General features: G+C 34.8%; 2 protein-coding genes and 1 long non-coding RNA gene across 4 annotated transcripts; 2 read left to right on the top strand and 1 right to left on the bottom strand.

Moving 5' to 3' along the window:
* Positions 1-2,297: 2,297 nt before the first annotated feature.
* LOC129921841 (uncharacterized) lies at positions 2,298-10,089 on the bottom strand. 2 transcript variants are annotated; one of them, XM_056004994.1, is made up of 3 exons: positions 9,941-10,084; positions 9,334-9,500; positions 2,298-5,713 (listed from the first exon to the last, which is right to left on the bottom strand). In XM_056004994.1, the coding sequence occupies exons 2-3, from the start codon at positions 9,489-9,491 to the stop codon at positions 4,942-4,944; spliced, it is 930 nt and encodes a 309-aa protein (XP_055860969.1). In that variant the 5' UTR covers positions 9,492-9,500; positions 9,941-10,084; the 3' UTR covers positions 2,298-4,941. The 2 variants fall into 2 exon arrangements, with proteins under 2 accessions (XP_055860969.1, XP_055860970.1); XM_056004995.1 differs by lacking the exon at positions 9,334-9,500 and having other exon boundaries at positions 9,941-10,089.
* LOC129921842 (uncharacterized) lies at positions 5,551-7,274 on the top strand. Its single transcript, XR_008773826.1, has 2 exons — positions 5,551-5,683; positions 6,762-7,274. It is a non-coding gene; the product is annotated as an uncharacterized LOC129921842 (long non-coding RNA).
* A 3,126-nt stretch (positions 10,090-13,215) lies between the features above and the next one.
* On the top strand, positions 13,216-18,279 carry LOC106059580 (uncharacterized). The gene is made up of 3 exons (XM_056004940.1): positions 13,216-13,576; positions 14,652-14,847; positions 16,489-18,279. Exons 2-3 carry the CDS (start codon positions 14,699-14,701, stop codon positions 17,957-17,959), a joined length of 1,620 nt encoding a protein of 539 aa, XP_055860915.1. The 5' UTR covers positions 13,216-13,576; positions 14,652-14,698; the 3' UTR covers positions 17,960-18,279.
* The last annotated feature ends 3,792 nt before the right edge of the window (positions 18,280-22,071 follow it).

The following is a 22,071-nucleotide window of genomic DNA, read 5'->3' as shown; positions in this document are numbered from 1 at the left end:
CTCAGCGTGTCAGATTAGAAAGCTTTGGCGGAATTGGTAGAAATGTTTCCAGCAACAGTTCGTCCTTTATTGTTATGTAAGGAGCTAACATTGCCGAAGATTTAACTTGAGCTCGTCCATGTGTACGGCCTCTATTGTTTCAATTTTATATTAATGGGCTCTTTGCTGTTGTTATGGGTGGGCCATTTGGTTTCAAAATGTGTGTACATAGATTCAATGATGATCATATTATTCTTCATTTGGGGTGAAACACGTTTTCTTAGCTTAGCATTCTTAGCATGCACATGATAACAAAAGTCCATTAGAAACAGTACCACTTTTAATACGCTCAAAATAAACAATAAATAAGCAAAGAGGTAAATACATAATGATCAATGTCACATAAAAAAAAACTTCATACGTACTCTGTATATGTGACAATAACAACACCCTGCTCGTTAACTGCTGGCATCAGACATTATTAACCATCACAGTTTTTTTCGCTTTATTTTGTAAATATTCGCTGTAAACATTCAATAGAGCTCTTTTATTTTCTTCCTATTACTTTGCAGCTGTTGGTTGACTCACTTTCTGAGATATATATCAATATATATATATATATATATATATATATATATATATACTAAAAGATATTTACTTACTTCTATTGAACTACTTGTTATTTCTAAAGTTACTTCAAAGCAGGCTCGTCTCACTGGTCTCAGTAAACTATCACCATAAACTTTTAAACAGTCTATTGAGCATCAGATCAGAGTGTTTCTGAGGACCCTGACCTAGATCTAATTTGATTCTGAGTCGTGATAAAAATTGACGAAAGTCAATAACGGATTTGAAATTTCTCATTTTGGGGGGGGGGGGGGGGACTTTTCTATTTAATCTGTAAGTTCAAAGTGACTATAAATAGAAGTTAAAAATAAAACGTACCCAAATGTTTAAACACAGTTGTTCTGTCATGCGTTTAACCAGAATACATTGGGAGCGTAAATAAATAAGAAAATGAGTAGAGTGCATTTCTAACAAAGTCTCAAGTAGCGGTTATAACAATTTTAACGGAATAGATTTGCACTGTAACAGTCTAGCTAGACATATAATATTTGTGTTCTGGTTTACGTGTTTCAAAAGTACAGATTAAACACAGAGATTAAACACAGAGATTAAACACATACATATCCAGATTTGATTTTTTTTTAAACTTAATTCTCGTTTTCTGACTTAATGTACTTGCCTGTGGTCCCGTCTGGGGGTATAGGCCATCAAGCAGGTTTCAAGTATAACGACTGTCCTTGCATGCTCTCTCTCTCTCTCTCGCTCTCTCTTTCTCTCACTCTTTCTCTCTCTCTGTTTCATGCATGTATAAGGGTCCCAGTTCCTAGACAAGTCCAGAATCATACAGGTCTTTTCTAGAATATCACATGACCATACCTTGCCGTATTCACACGCCGTCTTGTTTACACAAGCATAATTCCAGAACGCACGCTGACCTGTCACATGGGACGCTGGGGGTCACAGACGTTGACCTCTACCTGGGCAGCTAGTTCATGTATAACAATATCATGAAGGATTAATAACTATCATCTTGTACAAAATAGTACTGCACGGCCTCAATAGTGTTAATGTGCGGTTAATTTTGTGCCAGTAGTATAGTCAAGGCTGTTTGTAAAAAAACAAATCTATTACTCCGAGTGCCACTAGGATGATAACATTTCTTTTTGGATGTTTGTAAAGATAATGCTAGCGTTGAACAGCACGTATTGGACGTAAGAGGGGGAAAATAATGTTCAAATTTTAGTGTGAGCCATTCTTCTCACAATTTACACAATGAGGATGTGTATGGATTTCGTGTAAATGATGAGCTACTGTGAAAAATCACTTCATCTGAGAAAGGTGATACTTAATACAGCAGTTGTGCACTCTTGGATTTACTGTCATGTTATAACCAATGTATTGAAAGCCTGGTAAGTTTCGTTTGTTATGTCCTCCTTTAAAAGGTTTTGCCTTCCTCTTTCGTCCTCTGGGCACGAGCCTATGTATTCGTGAATGTGTATGTTGAAATGAACGCAAAAGCTTCCAAACCATCTTATTGTATACCTCAAAATAAATTTAAAAAAACTTCATAGTAACTATTACTTTTTATTACAGATTGAACTTCTCTCTTGCTCTCTAGAATCCTATTTAACAACGATTTTACAAAAAATCTAATTAGTGAGGACAGTGAAAGGGGGATAACTCGGGAGAATGCCAGGTGCAATTTATGTAAAATAATGGTAGAGTTGTTTTTCTTTTCGTACTTCATGCCGATCTAATGGTGCATGTGAACGGCGGGCAGCCAACATCTGACTAAATGGCGATGTCAGATATTTACTAAACCCTTTCCATTTCCCCACCCCAAGAAAAAAGAGTTGTAGACAATAAAACTCAGTGATTAAGTAAGTTATTAAATAAGTGATTAGCTAAGTGATTAGCTAAGTGACTAACTAAGGGATTAACTAAGGAATTAACTCAGTGATTAACTAAGTGATTCACTAAGTGATTAGCTAAGTGACTAACTAAGGAATTAACTAAGGAATTAACTAAGGAATTAACTCAGTGATTAACTAAGTGATTCACTAAGTGATTAGCTTAATGACTAACTAAGGGATTAACTAAGGAATTAACTCAATGATTAACTAAGTGATTCACTAAGTGACTAACTAAGGGATTAACTAAGTGATTAGCTTAGTGACTAACTAAGTGATTAACTAAGGAAGTAACTAAGTTTTTAGCTAAGTGATTTTAACTCCACAGGTTTTCCCGAGGCCGCCGGATGTAGATATTTTATAAATATTGCATAAATTGTCACACACGATTTTCAAAGACATTAAACCAATGTTACATCAGATCTGAACTGGTCTTTTCTTTCCATTAGGACTAAAACAGAAAGATTTAAAAACTCCTTCATCCCACTTTCGTGTTACAAGGTCATCAGTCGTCATCGAGGAATACATTGAAGTCTAATTCATAAAGCGCTGGTTGTGAGTGTGTATGTGTTTCGTGTGTGAATGTTGTTCGTATTTGCATCTATATTGTTAATGTTACTGTTGTTACGCTGAGGTGGTCAATTATAGTCAAACTGAGTTTGCATTTGATAGGATCAATAAAAAATATCTTATCTTATTTTTATTTTAAATATTGCATTACAGTCACAAACTTTATTTTTCAACTATGAGATAATAGTCAAATATTAATTCTAACACTAAAATGTTCATCCTATACTAATTACTTTTCATATCATTTTTTATACAGTAATACGACATTATAATGCTGTCTGACACTATTGTCAATTCTTACAGAGCATAGGAGTGTTTTAAAAGAAAATAGAAAGATGTATAGGGAGATGGAAGTGTTAATTTAGGAGTTTAAAGTGTTAGTGGATATCCATTGTAACAAAATATAGTGTACGTAGATAAAATTAAATTTGACTTTCGTGGGATGTCTTAGATAGCATCTCACACAAAGGTCAAGGGAACACAGTATTTATGATTACTTTTTACAATTAAATATGTATACAACTGAAGTAGGCCAGTGTGTTAACCCGACGACTTCCGTGTTGACCTAACATGCTGTTAAACAAGCGTATTACATCTGTAGTCAGTAGACAATGCATAACAAAATGACGATACTTGCATTGTTTTGGCTCAAGTGTTTCATGATAGAAATTACTTCCTTGTTAGACAAACTGTTGACACATAAGTACTGTTGTCTTAATGTAGTGTTTTTTTTTTCCTCGATAGGTAGTGGATAGAGTTGTTGCCAGGCAGTGGCGTACCGAGATGACGGTAGGTGGCGAGTCTGACAGGGGTAGCGGACCGTAATTGGCGTCCATAGGGGTATTAATACTCTACATAAAATATCCTATAGTTCTGCCGCTACGCTCATTACTTTATTTAAACATTATGTCTGTTCTCATGCAAAAAGGAATTTTTTAAAAAAAATTAGAGTATCCATTTCAGACCTTGCGAAATTTAGGGCAGATGACGCAAAGGTCTCTGTTTCTGTGGCCGACGGTTGACAACGCTGTTATGTGGCCAGCACAACGACCAACTGCCTTTACTTTTCATAAAGCCATCTACTTTGCCATTAAATTCCAGCGGTTGCGGCTGGTGGAGTCAGTCCATCTGACACGATATATTAGATACCTTGTACAATACACACTAAAAAAGACTTTATAAATATTTATAATGCACTTAATTACTCTGATATTCTATTTCATTTAGTACAAAACTAAAAATAAACTTTAAAGCACCATGCTTACTAGACTAGCTCTGTCTCTGATATAGAAATAGCGATAAACGAATTTGAGATATTTGTAGATTTAGATATAGACACAGCCAGGTTTTGAATACTTTTTCTTTCTTTTTATTTTCATTTCATTTGAGGCCACCAAATTCACTTCACCTACGCTAGTGCCTTCAATTATCCAAGGCTGGCCTGTCATATCTTACGTCGAGAAGCCAAGTGCGCTTGAACTTGGCTTGGCTTGGCTACCTAGAAGGGGGCTCGAGGTTCGACACCCGACTCGGGCAGAGTTGTGTTTACTGAGCGCCTAAAGGCAGCAAGGAAAACCAACTCCTAGATATCCCCTTCCCCCCCCCCAACTGGTCCACATAAGAGATTGGACCAAAAGCGCTCTGAGCATGCTATAAGCATGAAAGTAGCGCTATATAAAAGCTATAATAATAGTAATTTTATTAGCTATTCACTCACCCAAATACCAACAATAAAGGTCAACTAGCTTGTCCATACACAGTCACACACACACTACACATACTAGTCACAACACAAACACACTATCACGACATTCTTGATCTATAAAGTCCACATGTAGCGGTCTGTACATACACCAAAAAATAGGTTACTTGTTCTTATTTTTACTTATTAAAGAATCCATAGCCCACAGAATTATTACTCATGTAACACAACTTTGGCTAGCGAGTACACTCCTGTTGTTCCAGATGTAAGGGGAGTAATCTGTATTGTGCTTTTGCTTTCTGTTATGTCTACCGAATTCAGTGACGATTTCAGAACACAGTCGCCCACAACGCTCTGTGATTTTTGAACGTTTGATAAGGGTAACAACTCGTAGTCATGCTGAAAGTTTTTCACTTCCGCCCTCAGGCTCGTGTAGACGTTGTTTACTTCTGCTCCTGAATATTCGTTAGGACTTGCTTTCCCACTCTCAACAATTTCAATATTTTTACTATTATCCTGGACCACTTTCCGTTTCATATCGTCAATGTAGTTTCTGTATCGAACCAGACAAATCACTATGAGTACAAGTGATACGATACATGCTGCGAATACTAGAATTCCAACAACAACAAAGTTATTGTCGTCTGCTGTTTTATATGGTGAGCAGAAGGTTTTGTTTTCAAACGCAAATCTTTCGTCTCTGTTGCTAAAATATTCTTCTTGGTTCTGCCAGTCAATTAGGAATGAAGTGTTCCCACAAGTACATACATGGTCGGTGCTCTTCTGTTCGCATAGCACTTTGTGCCAATAGGAACTACCATTAAAACTTTCAAAATGTATCAGTTGTTTAAATCTGCACACATAGGCCGGGCAGTATTGTTTAAACGCGGATTCTGATTTCACTGCATTCGCTATGTAGGTTGTATTTTCAGATGGACTTAAGTACAGAGTGCAGGTATCTGAGCTGTTCATACATGTATAAAATCTGTAAATGTCAAAGAATTGCGTAATGAGACACTAATATAATAAAAGTATTTATCGATAAAAATATTATAAAAACAGCTAGTAAAATATTTTAAAAAAATTAAAATAAAAAAAGCCATTGTTACTTTATACATCTGAACAACCTTTATACGAGCGATTATTTTGCTCTTAATAACAAATAAAGGATAGCTTTAAAAATTAAAATATGAAACCTTTTTTTATCCCTTCCAAATACCATTCCCGAAAAAAAAAAACAATGGCCGCGTTAATGTAGGCCTATAAATCTATTCAGAGTTTATAAAATTCCAATGATAGTACAACAGATTCATATTTCTAAGACGGTACGGGCAAAATATTCTTGGACGTCTATTTGCGATTATTATACTCTTAATAGGTAATGAATGATAGATTTAAACGAAAATGAAACATTTTTACTCCCTTCCAACTTTTGTTTCCTACGAAACAAAAAATCCTGGTTAAGCGAATGTATAAATCTACTCAGAATATTTCGAATTCTCATAGGACAGGCCTATAGATCCATACTGACAAGACGGTGTGAAAAATGTTCTTGAACATCTTTTTATTTATTAAACCCACTGACGTATGTCTGAATAAGATAAAGAGTGTTAAGACATCTTGCCAAATTAAACTAGTGTTTTTTTTAATATAGGCCGACTTTGGAGAATTATAACGGTCAAACTACAGTTTTCCCAATGCGACCAATTAGCTAGTAATACATCAACTGTCAAATTTGAAGGAAAAATCGTTAAAGCCATTTTTTATATTCGTGTGCACCTATGTTCCACACGATCCCAAGAGTTTATTAGATAAATAGAGAAATTGTAAAAAAAAAGGCTACACATATACAGCTATATATTTAGTAAGGGGAAATACGGTTTGTGTATAGAGCTAAATAGTCGACTAAAAATTGTTATAATAACAATAGATACTGAAACACTGCACTCATCCTTAAACTTTGGAATCGAAGACATTACTTTTATATCTTTTGCAAATTAATTCCATGATCGATTTATTTGTATCTCCTCCAGGGTGAGGATAGAGACTGCACTTCACATTCTAGTCTAACGAATCTGCCACGCCTTCAAGAGACCCGCGGCTGGAGTGCTGGCCCTTGCACGATATTTGGGCGGTTACAAAATAGGAAAAGGAAGAAATTCCCCATGGTCTGCGTAGCCACCGTCCGCTTGTAGCGATCGGGGTCCAGGAACGGGGGACGTGCGACACCTATATGGCACGACCCAAAAATTGACACAGTGGAACTTTTCTTACAGGACTTGGGTTGATAAGTTCCCGATCCACACCAGTCATTTGGATAAAATCCATTACAACGGTCATTGAGATAATGGAGCCTTCGATGCCGACAAGATTCAGGCAACCCGTTCCATCCTCTGACGACACTATGGAGGATGGAACACTTGTACAATTGTTTCTTAGCATATGCCATTATCTTTATCTGTTTTTGAATATTTCATTACGTTGTGTTTTTGTATTTACAATATAATGTTCAGAGTTTTACGTATTATTGCTACTTCACTTTTGAACTAATTGTGTTTAAGTTATTTATCTTGTAAAAGTGATTAATTAGCAACTTTTTAATCAAAGATTTTAAAAAGTTGAACAATTAGGCGCATGTTCGGTGATACTGATCCAGAAATGATAACAGTAAAAAAAAAAAAGTTGAGACTAGAATAATGAATCTAGTTAGTAATTACAGATATAGTATAGAAGATTCTACTTTGGTGATATAGATCCAAATTTAGAACATAACAAGAAAATTTAAAAAATATATATTAAAAAAAATAAGTTTATATTAAGCCTACTTGTATCAATTAGTTTGGATCAGTCATGTAATTAGATTTGTATTAGATCAAGTCTAACAATAAATAAGCATTTATAGAAATAATAAAAAAAAGGGAACGACCTGAATTTGAACTCAAGCTTTCTCAGGCTTCTCAAGCCAACACGGTAACCACTTTGCTATTGGAGAGCTGATGTATAGTGATCTGTTGTTTCTATAGTCTCGTCCTACTTTTCATGTTTGTGTTCACTAAGACTTAAACAACGACCTATAAAGTGGACTAATTCATCTTGTACCACAACTTTGTTACCCATGTTCGAGATACCAAACAAAAGAATTAATTACCAATAGTTAATTAACTAATTGGTTATTTTTTAAGTTGATTCTTGTGTTCAAAATTTCAGCTTGATCCGAGTTTGTGTGTGTGACATATTTTGGAAGTGTACTTTTTACCAGACAGACAGAGTGAGTTTATTAACGTTGTAACAAGACTGTAGTCTAGGCTGATTTTTTTTACATGAGAGTCAGATATTGCGCAACATGTTCCTAAACGTCGATTTCTTCACTTTTTAGTGATCATAATCGGGAATTTCCACTAATGTGTGTTCAAGTTATAAATCGTCTAGATCTGCAGATCATATTTAATTTTAATAATTTTTAAAAATTATAACGGTCAAACTAGAGTTATCCTTTTGTAGCCGCTAAGCTAGAAATTCTTTTCCCAAAGATATACATAAGCTTTCAAATTTAAAAAAAAAATTGTAGAGCCGTTTTCAAAATCCGTGTTCAGGTTCCAGGATTAGCCTAAGAAGAGTTTTGCAAGATGATAAAAGGAATTGTAACATGGTTAAAAAGACAGTTTGTGTGGAAACACAAACTCAAATCGGCCCCCGAAGTGGTCTATCCAGGCAGGTAAAAAGGCAGGTTTCAATATTTTCAGAAAGAATATCATAATGAAATTTTATCTAAGGCAAATGACAGAGAAGAATGGAGAAAGAAGGTCGACAGATCCTGTGTGGTGCCCCAACGGTCTAGCAGACCAAGGCATAGGTGAAAATGAAGCTGAAGCTAGACTGGCCAAACTGATGTCATATAATGATTATCTAATTATCTACTTCTTTTGTAAAGGGTCAATAACTTATTCAAAGTCTCAAGAAAAAACTTCGTAAAAAAAAATTAAAAAAATCCTTTAGTTTGGTTCTTTCCGTTTGTGGTGTTCTACTGCAGCTCACGCGATGATACGAAAGACTACATAGTAATCGTTGATTTTAATTATGTTCCACTTATATGCATATTAATTTTTTTTTTCTCTTTAAAAAAAGTAAATTTTTTTTTTTTGTAAATATAATAGTTAGTATGACAGAACTTACTTAACTTAGCATTACATGTGTTAAAGAATTTTTTTTTTGACAAAATCTAAAACCTTTTGCATAAATGTGGTACAAGCAATCTCCCTTACTAAATAGCCTCCCGAGTTTGTTTTAATATTGAATTGTTGTAAAAATGGTGTATTTTTATGAAAAAACAACTTGCATAATTGATTTTAATTTTTATTTTCTTTCAGAAAAGAAAAAAAGTAGCCGTTGCATCAGAACTTTGAATGGTCTAAAATATCATGATGTCGGATTTTCAATACCTTTTCTAGTTTACGAGATCTACACGGGACCGTCGGACGGACAGACAAGCCACACAAAACTAATAGCATCTTTTCACCTTTCGGGGGCCGCTAATAAAATGTTAAATAAAAATACGCCATTATAAACGTTATTTGAGTTAATAAAAAAAAAAAAAGAAATACTAACTTTAACGCACTAGATTGGTAAAGTAGAATAGTGACATACTCCTCAGATTCTGCCGACTTAGATAGCCTCATTAAAGCTGGTGTGGACGGCTGAGAGTTGGCAATGATATCAAACAAAGTTAATGTATGAAGCAGAAACTGGATTATTCCGTCATTCATATCTAAGGCCTAGTGCAATAAACACATAGAGTTAAATACATTGAATGACAAGTAAAAGTAACAAAAAAATACTTACAAAAAAATTATATCAAGTGAAATTGCATCCTTTTTTTAGAGTCTGTAGAGCAGTCCCCAAATGTTATATTCATAATAACAATAATAAATAAAAACGATTCGAGATATTTTTTTGGTTAGCAGTTTCATGTTTATAGAATGCACATTGCGCTTTGGTCCAATCACTTTTGTGGATCAGTTGGAGTTTATCTGGTAGAAGGTTTCTGCGCTGTATTTTCAAAATCGACTTTTTTTTTTTTTTTATGTTGCTCGATTCTGAATCAAAACTCGGGAGTATCGAGCCTTGATGAAGGAAGGCTGACGAGTTAGCCGCTGAGCTGTACAAGTATTTATAAATGCAAAAGGTTTTAGAGTCTATTGTTTAACATTCTTACCTGATCATTTGTCAATATGTACAAAGCAACGGTGTTTATGTTTAGTAAACTGTGGTTTTAACGGCTTTGTTTGTCAACATTCTGAACAAAATGGAAAGTAATTTCAAAACTAAAGTGATATTAATATCATCCAGTAACGAAACAATTAAACCCACTCAAACCTCTTGAAATTTGACCTTATAACACCAGAAGGTCACTGTGCGAGTCACAAATTGCTGACTAGTAGCTATGACAGTCTAATTATGGTACCAAAAAAATGTGTAGAGTCTTACAGACGTGCTCATCTTCTATGATAAGTTTGATAATGATACGTTTGATAACGATAAGTTTGATAATGATAAGTTTGATAATGATAAGTTTGATAATGATAAGTTTGATAATGATAAGTTTGGCAATGATAGGTTTGATAAGGATAAGTTTGATAATGATAAGTTTGTTGATAATAAGTTCGTCGTATAAATTACAGACAACCACACAGTTCAATGACCTGACCTACTTATTATTATATATATATCGACACTTAACCACGTGCTTCTGACTTTCTGATGAAAGCAAACAATGCTAAATGATACTTTAAAAAAAAATCCACGTGACTTTCTCTAACCTTATCAAAGAATACAACGTTGTAATTAAATTTGCGTCTTTCTATTATTTTAAATTATTTTTTTTAATTACATTGGCAATTATTTGTTTTGTATTTTATTTATTATTGGCCCAGTTATTTGCAATCTACTTTGTCCTTGAGTTTTTTGGGATTTAGTGAAAACTATCCTTCAGTAAGGTATACGTTCAAAGCCTGAAATGCCAAGGATTCAATAGCAAACCAAGGTTTTCAATGACGATATTGATTTCGTATAAAAATATTTTATACTAAGTCGAGTCTCACAGAATGAAAACAGATATTGCCTAAAATTGGTCTGAAAGGAATGAAGAATTGAAATTGTCCTTCGTGAATGTACGGATGACTACCAGAGAGATGAAGGAATAGATGCTGTGGCGTAGGGATTTGGGGCCCGGGTGCTTGACCTCTTTAGATGCTCCTGCATTTTGACATTAGACATCATGTCATGTGAAAATGGCACAATATTTAATGTAAAAACACATTTCAGACATCATTTAATAAATACAGGAATTTTTTTTTGTTGTGATTTTTAGTGGTCCCAAGAAGGAACATGTGCTAATAGTTTAGTTGGTATACTGAAGTTTAGATATCTTTATATTTTAACAAAGTTTATCAAAGTTCTGGTGCATTGGATATTTTATATCTACTAAAAATGAACACAATGATTTTTTTTTATTTATTAAATAATTCATTTAGTAAAATACTTATTAAATAGTTTTTATTTTAAAGATTTTTTTATCCGAACATTCGATTTAGTTTAAGTCTTCGATGCTTTTCAAACATGCACTCCCGACCTGTCGATATGCACCTGACGTCAATCTAAACAGTACCCAGATCTGGATCTTTCATCGAGAAAGGTAAATGTGATAGATATAATTACAGTTGCTTAATGAATAGATTTAATTAAATTCTTGTTAACTTTGTTTAACTTTTTCGATTCGGTGAAAATAATTTTGAAGACTGAGCTTCTATAGAGTAGTATACAATTTTAAACATTTAACGGAGCTGGCAGAGCTCATTCTCAGAGTTTCGTAAACAATGATTAAGTGAACGGGGAATTAGTGAATGAATGAAATGACTTTGATTTTTACGACGTCTCTGAGTCATCCCATCTCTATTGGATACGTGAAGTTTGTAGGGGAAAGTAAAGGCCCGTGATGGCCTTGTTCAGACTGCCTTGAGATCAACTATAGATGATTGTTAGACTTTAATCAATTACTCAGCAAGCGTTTGTTTTATTGTTCGGATATATTCAATGTAGTTGATCAACATTACAGAATAAACAAGACATCGGTTTTAACTAGTGAAGAGATGTGGTCAACACTGATGAACAATTCATAAGATATTTATTCCAAGAAAAGGCCACAGTAAAAGTCTCTGTCAACTAAACACGTCTAGAGAATTCTATCGCTAACTGATTTTTCAGTCTCTAACCCAAAATATCCCAAACGTCACTAGTCCCGTTCAATATACGTCTTCTATGGTGCGTCGCTAAATAACTAATAGTATAAAGTAGGTGCCTAACAGGCCGTTGCTCGTTCTGCTGGCTACATGACACACTCGTTGACGGTCAGCCATCATCTGCCTGATAGATCGCAAGATTTAAAAGGGGTACTTAACTTACTACTTAAATTGGATGGGATTATGCGACCACACTTTAAGTTAGCGGATACCTTGTGGCAAGATTAATCTATTATTTAACACACAATGGACCTCATTCACCAATCGTAAACAAACAACATTTAGCCACGTGATGATATTGATAAAACAATGAAAATTACATATCACGTGACATCCTTTATGGATTGCGTAATTTGTATAGAAGATATAGAGAACCACGTGGCAAAATGTAGTTTGTTTACGATTGGTGAATGAGGTCCTTTATAGGTGTGCAGGATAATTTAAATACTGTTTTCAGCATTGACTTTGTTTAAAAATTTGTTAATGAAAAAATTATTTTTTAGATATCCCCTTTACTTGACCCGGAAGTGATAACACTCATTATAATGATCACCTTCTCAGCCATTACATTCCTGCACAGAATTAAGTGTCCTCTTGAGACCAGCCAGTTCAGTCCTTTCCTTGGCCAGACATTCATTTGCTTCTTCTGCAGCATTTATAAGCATAACCTTGACCTTTAAACTATCTTCCTAATGTATTTACTAGCTCTTACATTATGATAACCTTCCATAGTATACTAGCATCTCTATTGATTAACACAGTAGTGCTTTCCATGTCCTGTAATGAAAGTGCAAAGCGTGACGTCATGGGGTTGGTGGAGGACCAGGTTTACACTTAATAAGGCCTTTAGATATTTATGATATGGGACCATATAGAAGCCCAGATAATTTTCGGATACCTAGAAAGTTTAACAGGTACACAATTAAGTATATAGATAAAAGAAAAGTAAATAGATAGTTTAATAATAATTATTTTTTTTTAAAATTCATATCATTATTATTCATAACAAAGTAAATGGATCTTTGTTTTGAAGGGCCCTTAGCTTAAGCTTGTGATGACTATAGGAAAGCCTAAATCCTGCGATAGGTTAGGGAAGACAAAACAAGACCAGAGAATAAGAAATAACTGACAAGAGATAAGAACCGAGCCCTCACTTTTTATGTCGATAACGAATAAAATGTTACGTATATGATCAAATATGTTTAATATTATCACATGACAGATAAAACGTTTTGGTTCTAAGCTCGACTTCAAGTGTGTGTGTTTGGTAAATAGTAGACTAGAGGTTTGATAACATTAGCATGTAGGATTTACACAATAGTTTGCTGATAGCTAAAATGAATATATGCTGTAATATAATACCTACTTTCAAAAATTGTTAACATGCAAAACATAATGCACATAACATAGTCAGCATGCTGAATGTAATGTAGTGTGAATAGAACGCGTTTTAATACATTTATATTCTGATTGCACATTGAGGATAACGCAATGAATGATTCATTCTATAGTACCACGTAGCCTAGGTCTGGATGTTATGAATACTGCTGAAGGTAAGCACCTTGAAATAAACAAATATTAAATTGACTAAGGAATAATAGGAATGTATTACATAAGGAAAAGATAAATCTCTAAAATCGCATTAGACTTGTTGAAAAAAGGATTTAGTTTATCTAAAATATTCATTCTTTTGTATTAGATCAGTGTTTCCCAAACTGTGTTCCGCGGAACCCTAAAGTTTCGCGAGTCCAAATAGGTGTTCCAAGAGCAACTGGAATAATTAACTATTAGCCACCACGTAAATTAATCATCAAGTAGATGCGGGATAAAAGATTTTTATTAGTTTTTCTTGATAGGAAAATAAATTTTATAATTTTGAACTGATGTAAATTTTGACTCTAATTTGAAAACAAATATACAATAAAAAATAATCATTAAATGATTTCTGGTCGAGTTTTTTTTTTGTGAAGAGTACCACAATATTTTTTCAACAAGTTACTATCGATTTTACAATACGTCTATTAAATTCGTATCTTCATGGAATGTGGGTGGGTGGAAGCTATTCTCGAAAACGGCTCTAACGATTTTTTCAAGAAAATTAAAACTTTATGTATATCGCAGAGAAAATTATTACTAGCTCGTTGACCACACTAGAAAATCTCTAGTTTTACATTTATAATTTTTCGCTTAACAAGGATTCTTTCTTAGAAAGGTGTGGGGGGGGGGGGCATAAGGCGGGATAAAAAATTTCGAATCTTTTTTATTCTAACATTCATTAGTTATTAACAGAAAAAAATTCACTCTGTAAGTTTTGCAAAGGAGATTTTGTCTTTTTAGAAAGTATTTTTTTATGTTTTGTTTTGTTTTTCTGTTTCAACCTATTTGTGCGAAGCAATATTTTCGTATTATGTTGCAACGAAGCCATTCTGTGCTAGTGCGACACCATATATAACAATTCGCCCTCGTCAACCGTGTCCCCCAGAAACAGATGACCTAACATCATCTATAGACCGCAAAGTCTGAAATGGGAACTTTACTTTCTTATAGCAAGAAAATAATATAAGAGACAACAAAAAGTTTAACGTAATTAATTTGTTTTATTTACTTCATTTATGACCCTATTTACAGGACGTGAAAGATTTGAACTCTAAGTCCTCAACAATGTCGTTTCAAGAATGACTACACTGATTAACTTCGTCTACTTGCTTTCACTGTGCACCAGAGTGAGACCATCCTTCGCTTGTCATGACCAAAGTACATCCGTAGCTTTCTCACTTCGCAGCACTGAAATGAATGTGAACGTAGGAAGCAACTGTCTCCACGAGTAAATATATCAAATCTTTAGTTATGTATTTCTATTTTTAGATTTTAAATTTAAAACATTTATGCTTTGAGTCATTGAAGATGGCAGTGACTTAGAAGAAAGAATTAATATTAAAATTTTGAAGAACACGAACATAGGCGTAGCTAGGAATTTGCCCTTATTTGGGGGTCCCGGAGCTTGACCTCTTTGGGGGCCCGTGCATTATACGTAATATTTAATGAAAAAAACAACACTTTTTTGGGAGCCCCCATCAAGTGGGGGCCCGGGGGGGAATTTTAAAATGCTCCCCCACCTTAGCTACGCCTCTGAATATGAACCTAATTTATTTCATTAATAAAACGTGAACTGTGAACGAGAATCTTGCGGTGCTTCCCTATTGGCCTAGTAACCTCCTCTAACCATCATTTCCACTAGGACGCCTTTTTAGCCTGGTTATCGTTGCACGCGGTGTCGGATTTAAGGGAGTTCTGGCGAGGCTAAACTCCCTAGACCTCCATAAGAACTAAGCCTCCACAAAATAAAAAAAATATATATCCGAATTTCGAAGGGCCAAAAAACTTTTTTGTTTACTTTTTTTTTTTTAATATATTTTCTAACTATATATATATTGTTTAGTTGGCATTTACTTTTTTTTTTTAAATATATTTTCTAGCTATATATATATTGTTTAGTTGGCATTTACTTTTTTTTTTTAAATATATTTTCTAACTATATATATATTGTTTAGTTGGCATTTACTTTTTTATTTTAAATATATTTTCTAACTATATATATATTGTTTAGTTGGCATTTACTTTTTTTTTAAAATATATTTTCTAACTATATATATATATTGTTTAGTTGGCATTTTTATGGCTGGCATCACTGTCGTGATAAAGAAGTGTACTCTTATAGCATGCTAGGAATGAGTAAATACAGCTCCGTATTAACAACAGTGAGAAGTGAATCCTTATTAAAGCTTTGGAAAAAAATTTGACGGGCCTTCACAAAAATCCAGCCAAGGGGTCTTCACGTACTTAAAGTCGCCCCTGGTTTCATAAGCATTCTTCCACCAGCTTTTAGCTGCTGAGCCTAAAAGCCTTAGCAGTAAGTGCCTAGGAAAAACATCGTGTGATTTTTATGTTGCTTTGTACCGCCTTAAAGCGTTTGGATTATGGTCATGGTAATAGGTCTGCCTTGAGCTGGGGCAGTAAAGAGAGGGTATTATTGACAGTTTCGTAAGGGTGCACGCAGTGTTTACAGAGCGCTATGTTTATTATTTAACGTTTTTACAAACATTTTACTTCCCGAGTTACGATCTTTTCCCTTTGCAACTTCTTGTGTGACTAAAGAGGCCAATCCTCAGCTGCGGTCAATCACCAGTCGCCGTTGCATTTCACCCTTCTTTCTACTACTGTTCTGTATGGCATATGCTCGCATATGCTTTATGCTCGCTCTCCGTGTGGATATATCCAGTGCCACTTTTTCCCCTCTGCTTGTGTCGATTTTGAAGAGCTTCATGTCGCGTTCGCGTTTGCATTTATCCATATGCATACTTAAATCATTAATACAATTTTTTTTACCTAAGTTCTTATTAAAGTATGGTATGCAATCTGTATCAATGTAAAATCGATGATGTTGTATGTATTAATTATTTCACAGGTTTTCAAATTGCTTACTAGAACCAAATGTCTCCTGTGAGGCAGTCCTAGTCCACACGACAAGACCAAACGCCTTTGTCCACAGTTTCATAACAATAAAGGAATCATTCAGCTCTAATTCCTTGCCTAAAACTTGTGTCATAACAACCTCGTGGACCACTGATGACTTTGTTATTTCCTGCTCCAAAATGTATTCCTACCGTGTTGAGAACAAGACAGTGGTTTTAATAAGAGAAACTGTTAATTCTTGTTACAGGGTGGGGTTCATCGCTTTGAATAACGTCACCATTGTCGAGCAAGGGCTTATCAAAGAGATGAGCACGGCAGCTTATCATCCCAACTTTTGCGATGAGACTCCCACCACAGCAGCAACAAGTACTCAAGCTAGCGTTAGCACAGTGGGTCATTCTTTCTCGACATTGAATACAAGTGTAAATAATGAGATGACGTCTACAAATGACAAGGTATTCCTTACCTCCGCGAACGTTACGTCGCTCAAAGTAGAAAGTAAGGGTTCAAACGACAAAACTCTTATTATAGCTTTATGTGCTGTGTTCGGCACGTTAATCTTTGTATCTATTGTTGTGACTGCAACGGTGCATATCAGAAAGAGAAAAAGAAAGAAAGAGAACCGCGATGCTGGAACTGACATTAATCCCGGCCCTTCAACTCAGGACAGAAGCTTGGTTACTACAAGATCTTCCAATAAAACGTTATCGCCTCCTGTCTACAACAATATAACACATCGACATGAAATAAAGCTCAGTGATTTTGACGAGAGAAATGAGACATCAGACTCTTTAGGTCATGATGCTAATGCACATTTTCCAAAAGATGAAAAATATGAAGAAATTAATCTGACATATTTGAACTTCACTGATCAGGTCAAGGACAAATCATTCGTTACAGATGACATTGGTTACCTAATGCCATCACCTAACGCTAATAATGCCATCATTATTCAATCTTCTGACAAAGTGACTGCCCCTAGTGATAATTCTGTGAATTCAATTTATGAAGAGATTGAAGGAAAATTCGTTTCAACTTCAGTGCGAAACAAAACTGAGCTGTTTGGTGATAACAATGAGTCCGTCTACGAAGAATGTAGAGACAAAACTAAACCTTACATTCCAACATCGGACACCCCGTATCAGAATATGACAGAACGGGTATACAATAAACTAGGTCAGCCAGTGCGTCTTATCACAGACCCTTATAGCGTAGAGGGAAAACCCAAAGCGGATAAAGAGATACGGACAGGGAATACATTATCAGGGAACGTCTCAGAAGAACTGGAAGACGTATGTGACATAACTTATGATATTGTAGACCCTGCTGGCTTATCAGACAACAGTGAACATTTAACAATAGACCATGATTATAGTAACGATGGAGGCCATGTTACGGCAGATCCAAACGTACAGAAAGATCCTGTTTATTTTATTTTAGAGGATCCTGACCTATACACATAAGTTTCTAACCCTCTTATATAAGTATACAGATGTAATGTATAAGTACTATATCGCTTACAATGACGGAAAATATATTTGTTATTACACTATATGACATTCTTCTTTCTTTGGTGTTGTAGTAAATTTGATTGTGTCTCAATATATAAGGGAATTAACTTTTGAGACTTTTGCATTAATTCATTTTGCATTAATTCCCCTGTGAGATGAAATTGATCTTAAATATTTGTCTTTTTAATAATTGATTTGTGACTTGTCAGAAAGGGAGAAAAAATTAAAGCAGATAGAAAGAGAGAGAGAGAGAGAGTAAAAAAGAGATACAGTAATAGAGTTAAGCCCTTGTTTGTTTAGAATGTCAATGAGTACGATTTGTCCAATAAACCACTATAATGTATTCCCATATAAACTAGTTGACTTAGAATGTCTTAAAAACATAAATAACAGGAAATTATTTCTATATACGATCTGCACATATAAATATAAAACATATCATCATTAGACTGTCAATTTAGTTTAATCTGCAGTGCTAGACGTAATTAAATATTAATTATTCTGCACATTTAACGTTCTAGGCAGACATGAAGAGGAAAAAAAAAAGCTTCCCATAGCTGATAGCACTAAAGGATCATTCTCATTGTCACGAGATATATTTTGATCGTAACGTGGGTCCTAAATATGTATTGTAGTGATATACCCCTATCCTCAAGTGAAGTTCAAACAACTTAGGCATGTATACAGGACAGCATAGTAAAATGGCATAATGCACTGAGTAAGACTTGATATAGTGGACATGAAGTTTCATCAAACATACTATATACATATGAAGATCCAGCTCCAGCTATACAAGTAGTTACAATAAAATATAATCCAAGTTTGAACACAATTCTCTCGTTAGGTACCAAATATCTGACAGAATAGATATCCAATACACACGTCCGCTCTCTAGCAATACTTACGCAACCACTGTCATGATAACTAAGCTAATATCTGAAGAATGCGTGGTCTACACGTCCGCTCTCTACCAAGATCGAAAGGTGGCTTTCTTTAATATATTTCACTTCCTCTCTGTAAACTCAGAGGTTTCCCGTGACTTTCCTGGACAATGTTTTAGTGACCACTTGTCACTGCCATAATGAGGTTGTGACACATCAAGCCCTGGCTAAAATTCAAAAAACAGAAATGGAAAAGTGGTTTGAGTGCTGGAACAAGTCCCAAAAAGCCCGTGGAGTCTGGGAGCGCATGAGGCGCCCTGACCGCACTTCCCCGTGGTGGAGGCTGTCCAGGCCTGAGCAGGCTATTATAGCACAGTGCAGGACAAGCCATTGCCCTGTTGGCTCATATTTCTCGCGGCTATGGCCAAATTTTGATTCACGGTGTCCCCGCTGCGGGGAAGAAGAGGAAACCGTGCCTCATATTCTGTTTGACTGCCCCTGACTTGCTGATCTCCGTCTCGACAGGTCTGGGAAACTAAAAATTCTCGACCTGTATGGCGACATTTATGCACTAAGCATAAATAGTAGACCTACCTTAAGACCACGACACCTTCATCAGCTAAAACAAACAAAACAATACAAGTAATTACTAATAATTGTATTTATAAAATGCTGTTGACAAACGTAATGAAGGCTCAAGGTGCTGTAATAAGAAAACAGACATAAAAACAAGAGTTAAAATGACTAACTAATCTAACAAGTTCTAAACAAATATTTCTTAAAGTTATTCTTGAATGTAGTGTAGTAGAGTTTTGTCTGAGATCAATGGGGAGTGCTTTTCAAATGTTTAGTCTGTGAACTAAAATAGGCCGCAAAATAGATCTATAATTAATTTATCCCAAAATTACTTCGGGTATACATCCTTCCTTAACAAATTATTCACCCGAGCGAGGCTCGGTCACCTGGTACTTAACAATATCAACGTGAAAGAAAATAATGTGGAAGTGTTGTATAAGATAAAACTATGTTTAATTCTGTTTATGTTTAATTGTTATATCTTTCTTTAATATTACAGTACAACTAGTTGTATTGCATGAATGAATAGTGTGAGTAGTGTTGTTACTGGTTGTTGACTTGTAGCACCAAACTGCTGGTAGACAACTAAACCGTTGTAGGCGTGATATATCTTAATTAATAAAACTTTTAATAACTTGAATAACTTCCTTTTCTAAACAAACGAAATGATTTTTGAAAAATGAAATTAATGTAGTAGTCTTACCTTAAGTAATAATATCTTTAACAAAATCTAGCTTACTACTTGTGACTACAATAACACAACCTTACAGTCTCACTTTCTGGAGTCGTCTCCCCTAACTAGGATCAAATGACGACAATGCCACCTATGTTGCATCACAACTAATCGCTGACCTCTTCCACCGTCACCATAGAAACACACCCAACACACACACCATAACAAGTAGACAGAAAAATATAGTAATAAATATTATCATTCGTTGATTAACTTAATTGAATATCATCTTAATGATGTATAACACTTACCACACCCTCAATTAGACAATTACTCTTCCAATTGGTCAAGGTATTTTAAAAATGTGTGTTTTGACTATGGTAAAACAGAGGCAACACTTAATTCCAACCAGTACAGGCAACGAAGGTGGATGTTTTGGGCAACGCCGCTTAGACGACGTGGTCGTTTTGACAATGGGACTTTTTGGCGCTAAATATGTAGACATATAATTTAAATCAAATGAAATATTCTTGTAAAAGATTAATATACTTTTTTTTTGTTGTGTATGTGCAATAATGTGCATATATCTGCTACATTTGTGAACTTTTTTTTTTACGTGTAAACTTTTCGTTTTGTAGACGTTAGTTTCCCTTTCTAACTTGTCAAAATAAAAAAAATGAGGTGGTGTTGGTCAAGTCAGGCTAAGACGTGATCTAGACTGAAATGTGATACCAACGTGCTAGCTTGGAAGTACAGGTATGAGGAATGTTTTATTCCTGCGAATATCTAAAAGTGATGATGCGTATGTGATTGGGGGGGGGGGGGGAAATAGCTTCATTCATTGTCTATTCATCTTGATCCTGGTTACCAACCCCGCTTGCTCTAGTTAACACTATTCATTAAAAATTTATAACTTTTTCTTATTTTTTTTTACAAATTATTTTTTTTTCTTTTTGTTCTTCTTTAATATTTATGTCTTTTTTTTTCGTATATAAAAAATGAATATTACAAAATCTTAAGTGTTTTCTATATCATCGACATGACATAACTCCCAACGCCAAAACGGCGTAGCTATTAGGACCACGGCGAAAATACGCGTCGACAAAACGTTGCGCACCGCACAGGCGAAGTCCAACAATAAAATAAGATAATTAATCCGTCTACATCGTCGCTGCCAGCTATACAAAATAACTATGTCCAAAATAAAACAAAACAAACTATTTTAAATGTGCCCAATTCCTTTTTGTTGCCAAACATGATCAATGAAATTAAATACTTCTCATAAAATCTGGTCTTAAAATATATTAGAATCATACAAATGCAACATGAATTTTCAAAACTAAAAATAAACGTATTCAAAAATTATTAATAATTTGTATAACAGAAAACATTGTGTGGCTGAGAAGGTGCAAAACCGCTTGGCTACCTAACTGGTAGGGCTGAATTGTGTTTGCAGAGCGTCTAAAGCAGTGGTTCCCAAATTTTTTCCTTAGCGGAACATTTTGTACATTCTGAGTATTAAGCGGAACTCATACTTATTTTTTTAGAGAGATTTATTCATGTGGTGGCCCACTTGTTAATTATTCCAGCAGTTCGTGGAGCACCTATTCATGCATCGCGGAACACGGGTTGCGCGGAACACACTTTGGGAAACACTGGTCTAAAGTATAAAACAGGGAGCAGAGAGACAGAAGGAGAGTTATTAAAGGAGGAGAATTAGAGAGAAAGAGTGAAACTTGTGGAAGAGACAAAGAGATATACAAATAGTGGAGATAGGAGAAAGGAGAAAGGAAGAGAATCATTGTGGACAAAGACAAAGAAAGACAGAAAGAAATCTGGAAAAAGAAAAAAAAGGGAGACATTTGAATAAGAAAGAAAAAAAACAACAGAAAAATGGAGGAGAGAGCTGGATAGAGAAAAAAAGCGATAGAAAT

The sequence above is a fragment of the Biomphalaria glabrata genome, chromosome 11 (assembly GCF_947242115.1).
Source record: "Biomphalaria glabrata chromosome 11, xgBioGlab47.1, whole genome shotgun sequence".
NCBI lineage: Eukaryota > Metazoa > Mollusca > Gastropoda > Planorbidae > Biomphalaria > Biomphalaria glabrata.
The sequence above is the reverse complement of the archived record's forward strand: the minus strand, read 5'-3'. Positions and strand labels throughout refer to the sequence as shown.